This window comes from Nematolebias whitei, chromosome 18, assembly GCF_014905685.2.
Source record: "Nematolebias whitei isolate Nwh7 chromosome 18, NemWhi1, whole genome shotgun sequence".
NCBI lineage: Eukaryota > Metazoa > Chordata > Actinopteri > Cyprinodontiformes > Rivulidae > Nematolebias > Nematolebias whitei.
In genome coordinates this window covers 38,849,008-38,861,600 of record NC_056515.1, presented here as the reverse complement: position 1 = coordinate 38,861,600, position 12,593 = coordinate 38,849,008, and the positions used below count along the sequence as shown (strand labels likewise).

The following is a 12,593-nucleotide window of genomic DNA, read 5'->3' as shown; positions in this document are numbered from 1 at the left end:
ATGATCCAATCTAACAATACACTACAGATTTGTCTCTGGAAGAGACGCCACAGGTAAACCGGATAAACAACTTTCATTTACCCTTCTAAATAATTAATGATGTAAAATATATTTTATATTTTAAAAACTACATTTATATAAAATATGCAAAAAAAATGTTGCTTTAGTCATATTAGAACAGTAAAATTAGTACGTTGTGCTCAGAAGCATAGACATTAATACGTATTAATAATATATAATAATAATAATAATAATAGTATTAATGTCTATGCTCAGAAGTTTCCATTCATTCATCTTGGACATGAATGTCATAATTTGGGCTTTTAATTTTTTTTTACTATTCTTAGTCAAGTCAAATCCAGCAAAAAACTGAATGTTTGGATTTGATTTGATTTTTTTGAGGATTCTTTTAAAATTCTGTAATAATAATTTATTCAATTTGTACTGCACTTTACATTTTACAATCTCAAAGTGCTAAAATATAAAATATCTAAAGAGAATAAAATGTGGACTAAAAACGGACTAAAAATGTTAAAAGCTAAAAAAACAAATAAAGCATAAAAAAACTGCAGGATTAAAATACTTTTAAACACTAAAATATTTCCAAACTCCCAAAGTGAAACAACTAAAATAAATAATTTAAGGAGAAAACAACTCATAGGTGTCAAACTTTATTTTTTATTTGCATGATTAGAAATATTTGTCAAATCCACAACTTCCACTCCAACAGTTTTTTTTTTTCTCCACACATTATTTCTAAACGTGCGCCAACAGAGAGGCCCATTTATTAGAAGCGTTTTGGAGAAATCTTATTTCTAAAGCTTAAAAACAGAACTACTCTTCGTCATCTTCCTCATCATGTGCGTTTAGCAGCTTTTACAAGTCGAGAGCCATGAAAACATTCAACCTCTTAAACAGAAGACAAATAGTTTTCAGATATCATTGAGGAGAAACAAGTGATTTATTACAACTCTGAGAAACAGGTTGTCCAAACAAGCTGACATCAGTTTGAAAGTGATGACAACAGGGCTTCACTGAGGTCCACACAACCCGAGCAGGACTTTCTGATACTGTCCCTTCGTGTCCGCCTGTTAAACACAGAAAGACATCGGCTGAAATACAGTATGGAGTATAACTTATTTATTCACTGTGTTTACTTAAAGAAAACTGTGGCAACAATGAGGGGTTGTTTTACCACTATGTCCTCCTGCAGGCTTCTTCCAAACATGGCCTTGTACTCGTCCACCACCTTCTTCAGGTCCACCTCGGAGCGGCTCACCAGCACCCGGATCAGCTTCTTGTCTTGGGTTCCAACACCCTGTTGGATCAGAGCAGAGTTCTGCTCAGAAATGGATCACACCACATCATCTTAATGTTAGACACAAAACAGTTTCCACCGTATTATTTAATAAAAATAAAAACACGCGCTGCTTCTACAGGATTTCAGAAGTTCAGGATGAGCCTGGAGCTGCTGGTTAACGGATCATCTTCAGTGGGATCACCGTCAAGATGGAAAGACATCAGCAATGACCTTAGAGAAGCAGCTGTAGCTGCCCATCAATCTAGGAAAGGTCAAAGGTCATTTAGAGTCCATCTTTCAGAGCAAAGTTTAATTCACAGATGGAAAAAACATTTAAGACAGCTGCTGATCTTTCCAGGAGTGGCAGTAAATTCACCCTGAAGGTCAGACCGTGCAATGGACAGGACTGAGCTCCATCTCAGATTCAGTCAGCAGGTCAAAGGTCATGACCTCCCTCTCCTAAACCAACATGGCATCACAACTCAGGTTTGGAAGGTTTCATCTGAAGGAACCACAAGACTTCTGGACCAGAACCAGACCAGAGGACAGATGGTTACCCAGAATGCACTGCAGCAAACGGCTCCTCCCAGCCGTCAGCACGGTGGTGGAGGCTGATGGTGTGAGCTCCTGTCAGTCTTTGAGTGGACCAGGAACTCCTCTGGAGACCAAAGGGTTATGGAGTCCAGCAACTGAAGCTTGGACCAAACTGGGTCCAACAGAACCTTGATACAAATACAGCAACAAAACGGGTCAGAAAGAACAGAACTAAGGTGCTGCAACAGTCCAGTCAGAGTCCAGAACTTCAGCATGGCTGAGACACTGTGGTGAGACCTCAGTGAAGTCCAGCAACGTTGGAAAGAGTGGGCTGAAAATCCTCCACAGCCACGTCAGAGACCGGTCCAGAAACCCAGAGCTCCTGCTGCTGAAGGAGGTTCTCCAAGCTGCCAGACTCAGTTTTTACATTTAGTTTAATGTTTAATAAACAACGACTGTACACTTTTCTTCTCTTGAGGTTAGAGCTGATCAACTTTAGAAGTTGGGATCTAAAACCCAAGAAATGGAAAAGGCTGGACTTTTGTTCTTGTGACGGTAAATAAAGAGACCCATAAGTATGCGGACACCCCCAAACCAGACCAGAACCAAACCAGAACCAGAGACCATGTGGAATGTGTCGAATGTGGAAACGTCACAAGGAGAACACGAATGAACCCACCTTCATGGCATGGTGGAGCTTCTCAGCGAAGAACGCCGGCGTGTTCCAGGCACATTTCACTGAGGGACACAAACACACGTCAGGTTGAAACATCACAGCCGAAGGTCCAAAACGCTCCCCGATCTACAACACGTGAACGAGCTGAACCCTGTCAGCTGGAGGTCATTTCACCTCAGCGTGAGCTCATCTGCACATCCACAACACGTAGCTGGAGCTAAATTAAAACCAATGGGCAAATTCCCACGATACTTCAATGTTTTGGTAGCTGTGAGGTTAAAAGGTGTTTTAAGCAACTACTTTGTTCTGATTGTTGTTTTTTTGTTAAGAGAAAGTGTTTGAATTAAAAAAGGAGGGTAACTCATTTTGCCTCTTGTACTACACTGAAATCAGTAAATGTCAGGAAATATTATAAATCAACCGACCGATGCCGATGAGGCAGTCCTCGATGTCTCCCTTCAGCTCCATCTGCAGGGCTTTAGGTAACGTTTTGTCACTCATGGTGGCATAAACCTGGAAGGCTAAAAAGACAAATGTTTAGAAAAATGATTATTTACAACGAGGCAGAGGCCCGAAGGGACAAAAACTTACTTACTGACAATAGTTTTCATTAAAGAGTTCATACTCAGACAAGTGTTGGACATGACAACTCAGGAGAAGTTTGTATCAAAGCATCGACACATTTGTATATCTTACTACGAATATATGCAAAACGCTGTTCCTGAGTGATGGTGGGATGGAGCGAGAGATAAATCAATGGTCGTGACCTCGTCCTCAGTAATGAGAGCGTTGCTTTGGTCATCCATGGTGAAGAAAGTTGAGTCGAAAGGAAAACCTCTGGATTTACTGCTCTGTGGGGCGCCGTTTGTAAAGTTACACAGTCAGAAATTAACAGCAACATTTTGGTTTATTTAGCCTTTCATAAGAAACAAAACTAGTTTTTTTTTTCAAAATCATATTTTCACCAAGTCATTCATACATTTATAAATGTCAGTTCCAAACTAAATATTTAGTTTACAATCTAAATGTTTATGCGCAAGATACATTTTTAATTTACAATCTGAACTAATTATTTTGGTGTAAATTAAATATTTATTGTCCAAGCTAAATATTTAATTTCCAAACTAAACATTTAATTTCCTTGCTAAACATTTAATTCTTAAACTAAATATTTAATTTGTCAACTAAATATGTAGCTCAAACTTAAATATTTATTTTCAAAGCTAAACATTTAATTTCCAAAAATAAATATTTAATTTGCCAACTATATATTTAGCTTGCAAGTTAAATATTTAGCTTGCCAACTAAATATTTAGCTTGCCAACAATAGTTAGCTTGCTAACTAATAAATATTTAACTTGCAAGTTAAGTAGTTTGTAAACTAAATATTTAGCTTGTAAATTAAATATTTAGTTTGGAACTATGACATTTATAAATGTATGAATGGCATGGTGAAAATATGACTTTGAAAAAAAATTTCTTATGAAAGGCTAATAAATATAACAAAATATGGATGTTAATTTTTGACTGTAACTTTATAAACGGCACCCTATACTGCTCTGTTTACGTTCCTACTCTCACCTGTGGTCGTGAGGTTTGGATCAGGACCAAAAGAATGAGCATCGTGGATGCAAGCGGCTGAAATTAGCTTCATTTGAGGGGTGGGGGCGCTCGGCTTAAGAGAGAGGGTGAGGAGCTCCATCGTCCAGGGGTTAACAGGAGTAGAGCTGCAGCTCCTTCACATCGAAAGACGTCACCTGAGGGTCGTCTGATTTGGACGCCTCCCTTTGGAGGTTTTCCAGGCACCTCCCACTGGGAAAAGACCCCGGGACAGACCCAGAACTCACTGAAGGGATTGAGTATCCTCTACTCTGAGGACACCTTGAAGCCCCCCAGGAGGAGCTGGAGAGTTTCTCTGGGGAGAGGAAGGTCTGGGTTTCTCTCCTGGACCCACTGCCTCAGCAGCCATAGATAAGTGGTAGAGGAAGAAGATGAAAAGAGCCCACGTAAAAAGTTAACAACCCCGCACAGAAGCCCATCAGGTGCCGTCTGCCACCTGTCCGGGAGGTCTACACTGCCAGATGAACGGATGGAGCCATCAGCATCCTGCATGACCCCACCCACCCTGCACAAGAACCGTTTACCAAAAAACAGCGCCGACACAGCTTCAACCTGGATTTATTGACTTAAAGCTGCGTTAGCAAACGGTTGCTCTGCACAGATCTCTTTTTGTAGCTGTGATCTTTAACTGGGACTTTTAGTCTATTTTTTAATCCAACTTGTTTAATTGGTTATCGTCGCTGAGCTGGATCTGATAACACTTCCTGCCAAGTTTCATGAAATTCCTTTAAAAGTTCAGCAGACAACACAACTAAGAGCAGACAGACGGCTCGCACCACAACCCGACCCCTCAGGCGTATAAAAACTAATTTCCTTGCTCACATTTCTACGTATTTGAGTGTATCAACGCCACGAACAAACCGAACCGGTCTTTGCGTTTTGTTTTTTCTCTGAACGGGCGAGTTCTGCTCACCTGTTCGGTTCCACCTGTTTTTCCAGGCGTGTTCTCGCTGTGAAACCAGACAAAACGAGAGATTCAAGATTCAACGACTCACTTTTACAGAGCTGAGGCCCGCTCCGTGTGGTCAGGATATCAATGAAGGTGGAGACGTTGACTTTGCTGGCACTTTCCCCCGATTCAAACAAAACCTGCCAACAAAAAGAAGACACTTTAAACGTATTCAAGACTGAAACAAGGACTAAAGTAACTTGTTGGTTTGGAAACTGGTTTGTTGTCTATGATCTCTCTGCCACGATGATGCTGCCGTGGGTGTGCATGTGCAAAGATCACGTCTGCGCTTTTTAATAACCTTGAGAAACTTTTGCACAAATATTTATTCAAGTACAACTTACTGTTCCCTCAGTTGAAGCAGAAAAAATATTTACAATTCTTGAATTCCCCCATAAAGTATATAACACTGGAAAATAACCCATTTTTTATTCACAGTGGAACGTAGAAAAAGTGTTTAGAAATAGAAATTGTGTTTTTATAAATATATAGTTGGGTAATTTTGAGTTAGATTGAAGCAACAACTCTAAAAATCTGGAACAAGAGCAACAAAATAGTCTGTAAAAGTAAGTGGTACAAACAAACCAGCTGCAGGAACAGTTTATAACTAACCAGGTTAATTATCGACAAAGAGTCGTTTAGAAGTAAAGATGGGCAGAGGTTCACCAGTTTGTAAAAACTGGAATGATTTCAGAATAATGTTCTTCAGTGGAAAAATTGGGAAGACATTGGTTTTTGGGTCCTCAGGAGCCACTGCGTTACAAACAGTTCTGGTTCTGTTCTGGACATCACTGCTGGGCTCAGGAACCCTTCCACACATGATTAACTGTAAAAGTTCACCGTGACATCCACAAATACTTCTTAAAGCTCTATCAGGCAAAAAAAGAACCCGGATGTGACCATCGTCCAGAACCACAGCGTCTTCTCTGGAACTGAAGATCGTTTAAAATGGACTGAGACAAAGTGGAGACCTGTTCTGTGGGCAGACGTATCTGAATTTTAAACTGTTTGGAAATAATCTGGAAGCCTGCCTCACTGATGGGATAGGGTTGCATTAGCAGCGCTGGAAAGGCACAATCAAAGAAAATTATATTACAGGTTTTAGGACATCTGCTCCCATCCAGACAACACCTTTTGGAGAAAGGAAACGCCAACTCTCATACTGGATCCATTTCACCAGCACGGAGTCCGGGTGCTGAGGTCTGCAGTCCAGACCTCCAACTAACTGAAAGTGTTTGATGAATCATGAAACAAGGAGACACAGGACTTGAACCGCTAGAATCCTAGAAGAGATAAAAACGGGACGTTTCCCTCCAACAACCGGTCCCCTCGGGCTCTGGGCGTTAACGGAGACTAAATGAAAATGGATTTTACCTTTGCATCGTTTTTGGCCAGCTCTGAGTCCACTTCAGTGGACTCCTTCTTCTTGGCACTCAGCAGGGCCAGCAGGGCCTTGGTGAAGTCTCCACTGGTCTCATCCTTGATAACCTGCTCCAGCTCCACCGCGTACTCTGACAGGAGTGCAAATTGACTTTTACATCATTTAGAAACAAAAGTCATGAATTCAGGCCTGAAAATGTAAACAGAGCACAGAAAACCTTCTTTGAAGACTTTTTTAATCTCTTCGATCTCGTTGTTCGATCGTGTTGCCAGAACCTCCACCAGAACCTCTTCATCTGTGCCCAGACGCTGTCAGAGCAAACACAAAAAGGAACATTGTTCATTGAATCGCAGCGATAAAGCTCTAAAGACTTAACTGGAACGAAGCTGCCCGTTTGAAAAGAACGGTTTAAGCCCTCGTGCTGCCCCTGGGTCAAACCGCCTTCAAACCCAGGCCCTGTGGGTCATTTTGGCCCAAGGGCAGCAGGAGGGTTAAAAACTGTTTGACAGTTAGCATCCTTGAAGAAATGAAAGCTGCCAAGTGCCTCGTTTCCCAAAGATCAACACGTTCTGCATGATCCGTTAGTGACCAAGGAACAGGCTGGACAGAACTCTCAACTACCAAACCAAAGTTTAGCTCAATATCTATAAAACTGATGGACATTTTTGTGCGAGCTAACATCAGTTAGCCATGGCGGCCATCTTCAGTTGATTTGACTCCGAAAGTTAAATCAGTTGTAGACGTATGGTTCCTGAGATATTTTGCTAACAGACCAACACAATTACATGATTACCCACCTTTATTGGCCACAAGCAATAATTAACTTAAAACAACAAACATGTCCAACAACGTTCTGATCACGTGTGTTTAAAAGTATTTAACTCAGTCCTTTGATCAACATTCAGTTTAATTTTGAAAAAGAACTTCATCACACATCACCTGAGGGGAGGAAGATGTAGGATTATCTATTAATTAAAAAATATATATATATTTTAGCATTTTCTGTTCTTTAGAGAATGCTGCCTTGACACAAAACACTCCAAGAAGTGTAGAAATACATTTATCGGTACATCAAAGTATCATCTGCGTACAGTGTGACTTTACCTTGGTGGCTTTCCTGAGCAGGTGAGCATCATAATACGCTGGCTTCATGAGCAGAGCCAGAGCCACGTCCTCTAAATCGGACCTGAGGGCCGACTTCAGAGATTTAACCAGGTTCTGAAAAACACAGCAAACAAATATTTACTTGTAATCAAGACTTTAAGTGAAAATAAAGTTTTCACGTGTAGACTTTTATATTAGTTCAAACTAAATCTGCCTTTCAGGAGGAAATACAAAGATTAGAAATAGATGTGAAACTGGAGCAGGATATGAGCGAACGTCTCTGCTGAAGAAGCTGAAAGTGAGTTGAAACAAAAGGAACCCTGGTTTAAAGTAGCTAAAAGGCTAGCTAAATGCTAAAAGTATCAAGGAAAGGTAAAAGTAGAAAGAGGATAACAAAATCCAAAACGTTTGTTTAAAATATCAAAATGCTAGCTAAAACCTTATCGCTGCAAAACACTAATTAAAAGCTAAAAGCAAAACTTTAGATTAACATTTTTATGTGAGAGGACATTAGTTAAAAAGCTAAAAGCATCAGAATGCTATTTTAAAGCGTAGTGTAGCAGAACGTTATAAAAGAGCTAAAAAAGGTAGCAGAATGCTAGTTGAAAAGCATAGTGTAGCAGAACGTTATAAAAGAGCTAAAAAAGGTAGCAGAATGCTAGTTGAAAAGCCAAAAGTAGCAAAAGAAAATTAGAGCTGGTGTGCTAAAGCAAATTTTAGAGAATGCTTTAAAGGAAATGACGATCTTTTTGTATTTCTATAAGAAAATGTTTGTTAAATATTTAAAAAGTATAAAAGTTTTAAAACAAAAAACTCAAACAGTTGCTTGAATGAGCCAAAGAATTTAAGTGTAAGAACAGCTAAAACCGCACAAAGTATGGAGAAGTAGTTAAAAAAATACATAGAGAAATAATTATTTATTCATAAACATCATGAATCAGGCTTCACATCATGTATTTTTATTGTTCCCTCTTTAAAGTCGCAGCATGTAGGATGTTGTGCCACCTAGTGGTGAAGTTTCATATTGCAACCAAACATTTTGTCACTTTTCCATTTTATAAACAACTAAAACAAACAGGCACACATTTTCTTAAAACTCAGACGTGCAGGTTTGTTTTGCATTCATTATTTTTAAATATATTTATTTGCGTATAAATGTGAAAAATCTCTCACCTTTCCGGTGGTCGACTCGTAGACGGCCTTGATCATCTGCCTCTGCTCGTTGCTCCTCTTCACCAAGATGGCAACGATCACGCCCTCGTCCACTTCTGTGGGAGACAACTCGTTTTTTTAAACAACTTTAGATATTGAACAAACATTTTTAAGGTTCTTGAGACATACTTTTACTGTCAATGGCGCTCTGAAGGACCGAAGCATCACTGCTGGCACTGAAGTTGGGATACGGAGTGACGGTTCCGTAATATTTGGGTTTTGGTTTGTCCTTCACCTTCACAAACGTTTCAAACAGAGGAGTCAGAACTGGAGCAGGTTTGGGTTTTCTTTAAGTTTTGAGTGAAAGGGTGAAATTAATGTGCTCACAGTCACGGTGTCATCCTTCGGGTCTCGGTCGTGGACGATGTTTTTAAAGAACTTCTTGAAAAAAGCCATCTCGACCTGAGGATTATAAAACAGCTTCAGAAGAGAAGCAGAGCAAAAAGTTGAACTGAACAGGTGAGGAGCTGCAAACTAATCAGATCAGCCCAGGTGTGGAACCAGGACAGGAAACAAAACTGAGATTTACAAAATAAAACAGGAAGTGCATTTAAACAGAGGCAGGAGAGAAAGTCTTTACAAACTAAAACTGGTTTATTTATTTCTGTTTTAATTTGAAAAGCTTTTCTCAGATTTCCAAAGATTAAAATAAAATCTGACGAGGTCTGTTAGCGCTCAGAGTGCATGCTGGGTATGACTCTCAGCTACTACCACATTAATTTTTAGACTTACAGTCTTTCTAGTGTTTGCTGTGGCAGCCATCTTGAATTGACCCTAAATGGTAATTCATTCAATGGTTCCTTTCTGAGAGATTCAGTAAAATCCATCTACTGGTCCATGAGATATTTTGCTAACAGACACATTAACAAACAGGTAACTACATTATTGCCTGCCTTTCATAGCGGCGGGCGATGATGAACTAAACAAGATAGAAACTTAATCGACAGATCTTACCTGTTCAACAGAAGACCGTCTTCACTCAGGACTTAGGCAAAGTGTTTGAATCACACCTCAGAGGCTCCGCCCACTCCTGGGATCATCAGCTAGTTTCACCTGCTGAACATCAGTCATTCAGCTGCCTCTATCTGCCCAGGCGATTTTATCGTTTCGCCCTTTAGACAAACCGAGCAGACGGTGCTTTAAGCTCAGCTCGGCTGCAGGAAACACAGAACACGCCCCAAACCGTCAGCTGGTTGTTTTAGCAGCCGAACCTGAAGGCCCACATTTTTACTCTGACGGGTTTTAATGCTAAAGGGAAACCGCACAGATGTGTCCAGTCAAAATGAGATGTTTATCTTCTTTAAGGCCGTTTATTCAATAATAATAATAAAAACAAAGACGTTACAGTTTTCTGTTAAAAAGCACTGTGAGCTCTGAGTGCTGAAAGTAGCTGAAATTCAGTTGTTCAAGTTTAACCAAGACAAAGAGCAGCTAAAATGAGCAAAATCGAACAGTACAGTAGCTAAAAGCTTGAATTAGCATACCTGTAGCTAAAAGCTAAAGTTATCGTTGTTGTTTTCTACAAGCTTGCATTAGCAAAACTGTAGCTGAAAGATTAAATAAACCGAAGAGCTAAAATAAGCCAATTAGTACACAACAATATGAGAAAAAACACATTTAAAGGCTAATCTTTGCAAAACTGTAGCTGAAATCTGAGATGAACAGTTGCTGAAAGCTACAATTAGCAAATTATTAGTTAAAAGTGAAAAATGTGCTAAACATTGGCTAAAGCCTAAAATAATCTACCGTTAAATAAAAGCTAAAAGTCAAAATTTTCTGAACTGTAGCTAAAAGATGAAATAAACTAAACAGTGTCTAAAAGCTAAAATGAGCAAAGCACTAAGCTAAATCATAGCTAAAGGCTAAACTTTAGTTCTGATTCAGCTGAAGGCTGAACTAAACTACACGCCAGCAAAAAGATAAAATAATCAAAACCATAGCTAAAAGACAAAGTAAACAGAAATTAATTGATGATATGAATAAACTCTTATTTAAAGGCTAAAATGTGGAAAACTGTAGCTAAATGATGAGATAAACTGAGCAGCAGCTAAAGGCTTAAATGAGCTAAATGTTTGCCAAAATGAAAAATATGCTAAATTATGGCAATAAGTTAATGTGAAGAAAATTGCAGCTAAATATTGCAATTAGCCTAATTGGGACTTAAAGCTGAGATTTATTAAATAGTAGCTAAATGCTAAGATTAGCAAAGTAGCAAAAAAAAAGTAGCCTGACACTAACATGAACAAAATCATAGCTAAGTAACATTTAGCAAAACTGGGGCTAAAAGCTGAAATAAACTAAACCATAGCTCATAAGATTAGCAAAACAATAGCTAAGAGCTAAAATAAACATCACATTGGCTAAAAGCTAAAACCAACGAAACAGTAGCTGAAAGCACCAAAATAGGACAAAAATCTATTGTTTTAATTGTTAATTCAAAAAGTTGACTTATTTTGATGAGGTACTTCTGAACAGTAAGTATCTTACCTGCAGTTGAAGAGACTTCAGATTTGAGAATGAGGGGAAAATTTTGCTAACAGGGCAACTCAACATAAAACTTTCCCAGCGGTTCAAGAAAATGCTATGTTAGCACTTTATTATGACACAGCACACGCATGTACATAATTACATTTACACATGAGACCAACAACATGTTTAAAAAACATCAGAATATTTCACTTCCTGGGTCGTTGTAATTACTAATCAATAACATTTAGGCAGGTTTTTGCACATATTGTTTATGATTCTTTGAGATGAGCTCGTTAGGGTTCAATTATAAAACAGTTACTGAGTTTTTTTACACGCCTCCTGCTGCGGAGATCGGTGTTTTTCTCACAGTGTTATCTGGGAGGAGCTCCCCTCCCGCGGCCTCGACCCACTCCAGGACCTGGACCCGGCATCGGTCCTTGTCCTCTCGGCCTCGGCGGCCGGCTCACCGGCCCTCGAGCATCGGGGTTGGAGGAAGCCAGAGCCACGTCCTTCTGGAGATTAACGCCCTTTCCGGCCGAGCCGGCCTTGGTCTTAGTGGGCTTCGCCTCCGGTTCTGGAGGTTTTTCTGTTCAGGCCGGAAAATAGAAACAGATTTTTGTTGACTAATCATTTAACTATTTAACTCAATACTGAGAGCGTAGTTTGTTGTGAGATAATAATTAGGATGGATGTTTGGGGCATTACCGACCCGGTTCTGGTGGAGGAGCCAGGGATTTGTTTGGCATCAGGTCCTCCAGGTCTTTCAGAACCTGGTTGGTGGTGTCTTTGTTGTTCCTCCGGTTCTTCTCTTCATCCCGAGCCTAAACAGTTTTTAGAAAGCTTTAAGTAACAAAATGATATTTAAACGGTTAAATTGTGACGAATGAAGGATTTGCTGGTTTGCACATTAGAAACAACAGAAAATAACTTAACAATCATTTTTAAAAAACTTTTAAAAGATTAGTGAGCAACACAAAACCAACACAAGGGCTGTTATTTAGATTACAGTAGTCCCTCACTACTTCATGGTTCATTTTTCAGAGACTTGCTCTATCGCGGTTTTTCAAAATAAGAGTGGACATGACACACAAATGGCTGATTCATGGATGAACTGCACGATCGGCATGGAATTTTTATTTGAAATAATCTATTTTTAATTATTTAGCACCTGCTGCACCTTTCTGCAGCCCACGCTGCAGGATAAACTTCCTGCTGCAGCTGATCAGCTGTTCCTCCATGCAGAGCGGGAAAGTGGGCGTGGCCAAGAGCACTTGCAGGTGGCAAAGAGCAGAGGGGGCAAGGAGCTGAAATCATGACATGCTGTGCTCTTTTAGAGTTTAGAAACATT

The 12,593-nt window shown here is 39.6% G+C and overlaps 2 protein-coding genes across 3 annotated transcripts in view; both read right to left on the bottom strand.

Moving 5' to 3' along the window:
• Window positions 1–691: 691 nt before the first annotated feature.
• LOC119425140 (annexin A1) lies at window positions 692–9,850 on the bottom strand. 2 transcript variants are annotated; one of them, XM_037692672.1, is made up of 12 exons: window positions 9,731–9,850; window positions 9,104–9,178; window positions 8,906–9,011; window positions 8,738–8,832; window positions 7,565–7,678; window positions 6,678–6,768; window positions 6,454–6,590; window positions 5,126–5,219; window positions 2,936–3,031; window positions 2,514–2,572; window positions 1,196–1,318; window positions 692–1,088 (listed from the first exon to the last, which is right to left on the bottom strand). In XM_037692672.1, exons 2-12 carry the CDS (start codon window positions 9,170–9,172, stop codon window positions 1,032–1,034), a joined length of 1,041 nt encoding a protein of 346 aa, XP_037548600.1. In that variant the 5' UTR covers window positions 9,173–9,178; window positions 9,731–9,850; the 3' UTR covers window positions 692–1,031. The 2 variants fall into 2 exon arrangements, with proteins under 2 accessions (XP_037548600.1, XP_037548601.1); XM_037692673.1 differs by lacking the exon at window positions 9,731–9,850 and having other exon boundaries at window positions 9,104–9,218.
• A 1,766-nt stretch (window positions 9,851–11,616) lies between these two features.
• The window catches only part of tmc2a (transmembrane channel-like 2a), a 10,439-nt gene continuing 9,462 nt past the window's right edge, over window positions 11,617–12,593 (bottom strand). The window contains exons 19-20 of the mRNA XM_037691773.1: window positions 11,955–12,066; window positions 11,617–11,831 (exon numbers count right to left, since the gene is read on the bottom strand). Coding sequence (XP_037547701.1) covers window positions 11,617–11,831; window positions 11,955–12,066 — 327 coding nt within the window. The remainder of the gene's footprint in view (window positions 11,832–11,954; window positions 12,067–12,593) is intronic.

Excerpts from the sequence above, each read along its gene's own strand:
- LOC119425140 (XM_037692672.1), bottom strand. The coding sequence starts at position 9,172 with ATGGCTTTTTTCAAGAAGTTCTTTAAAAACATCGTCCACGACCGAGAC. Across the intron at positions 7,679-8,737 it reads ACGAGTCGACCACCGGAAAG|AACCTGGTTAAATCTCTGAA; the intron begins GTGAGAGATTTT and ends TGTGTTTTTCAG. Across the intron at positions 6,769-7,564 it reads TGCTCAGGAAAGCCACCAAG|CGTCTGGGCACAGATGAAGA; the intron begins GTAAAGTCACAC and ends TTGCTCTGACAG.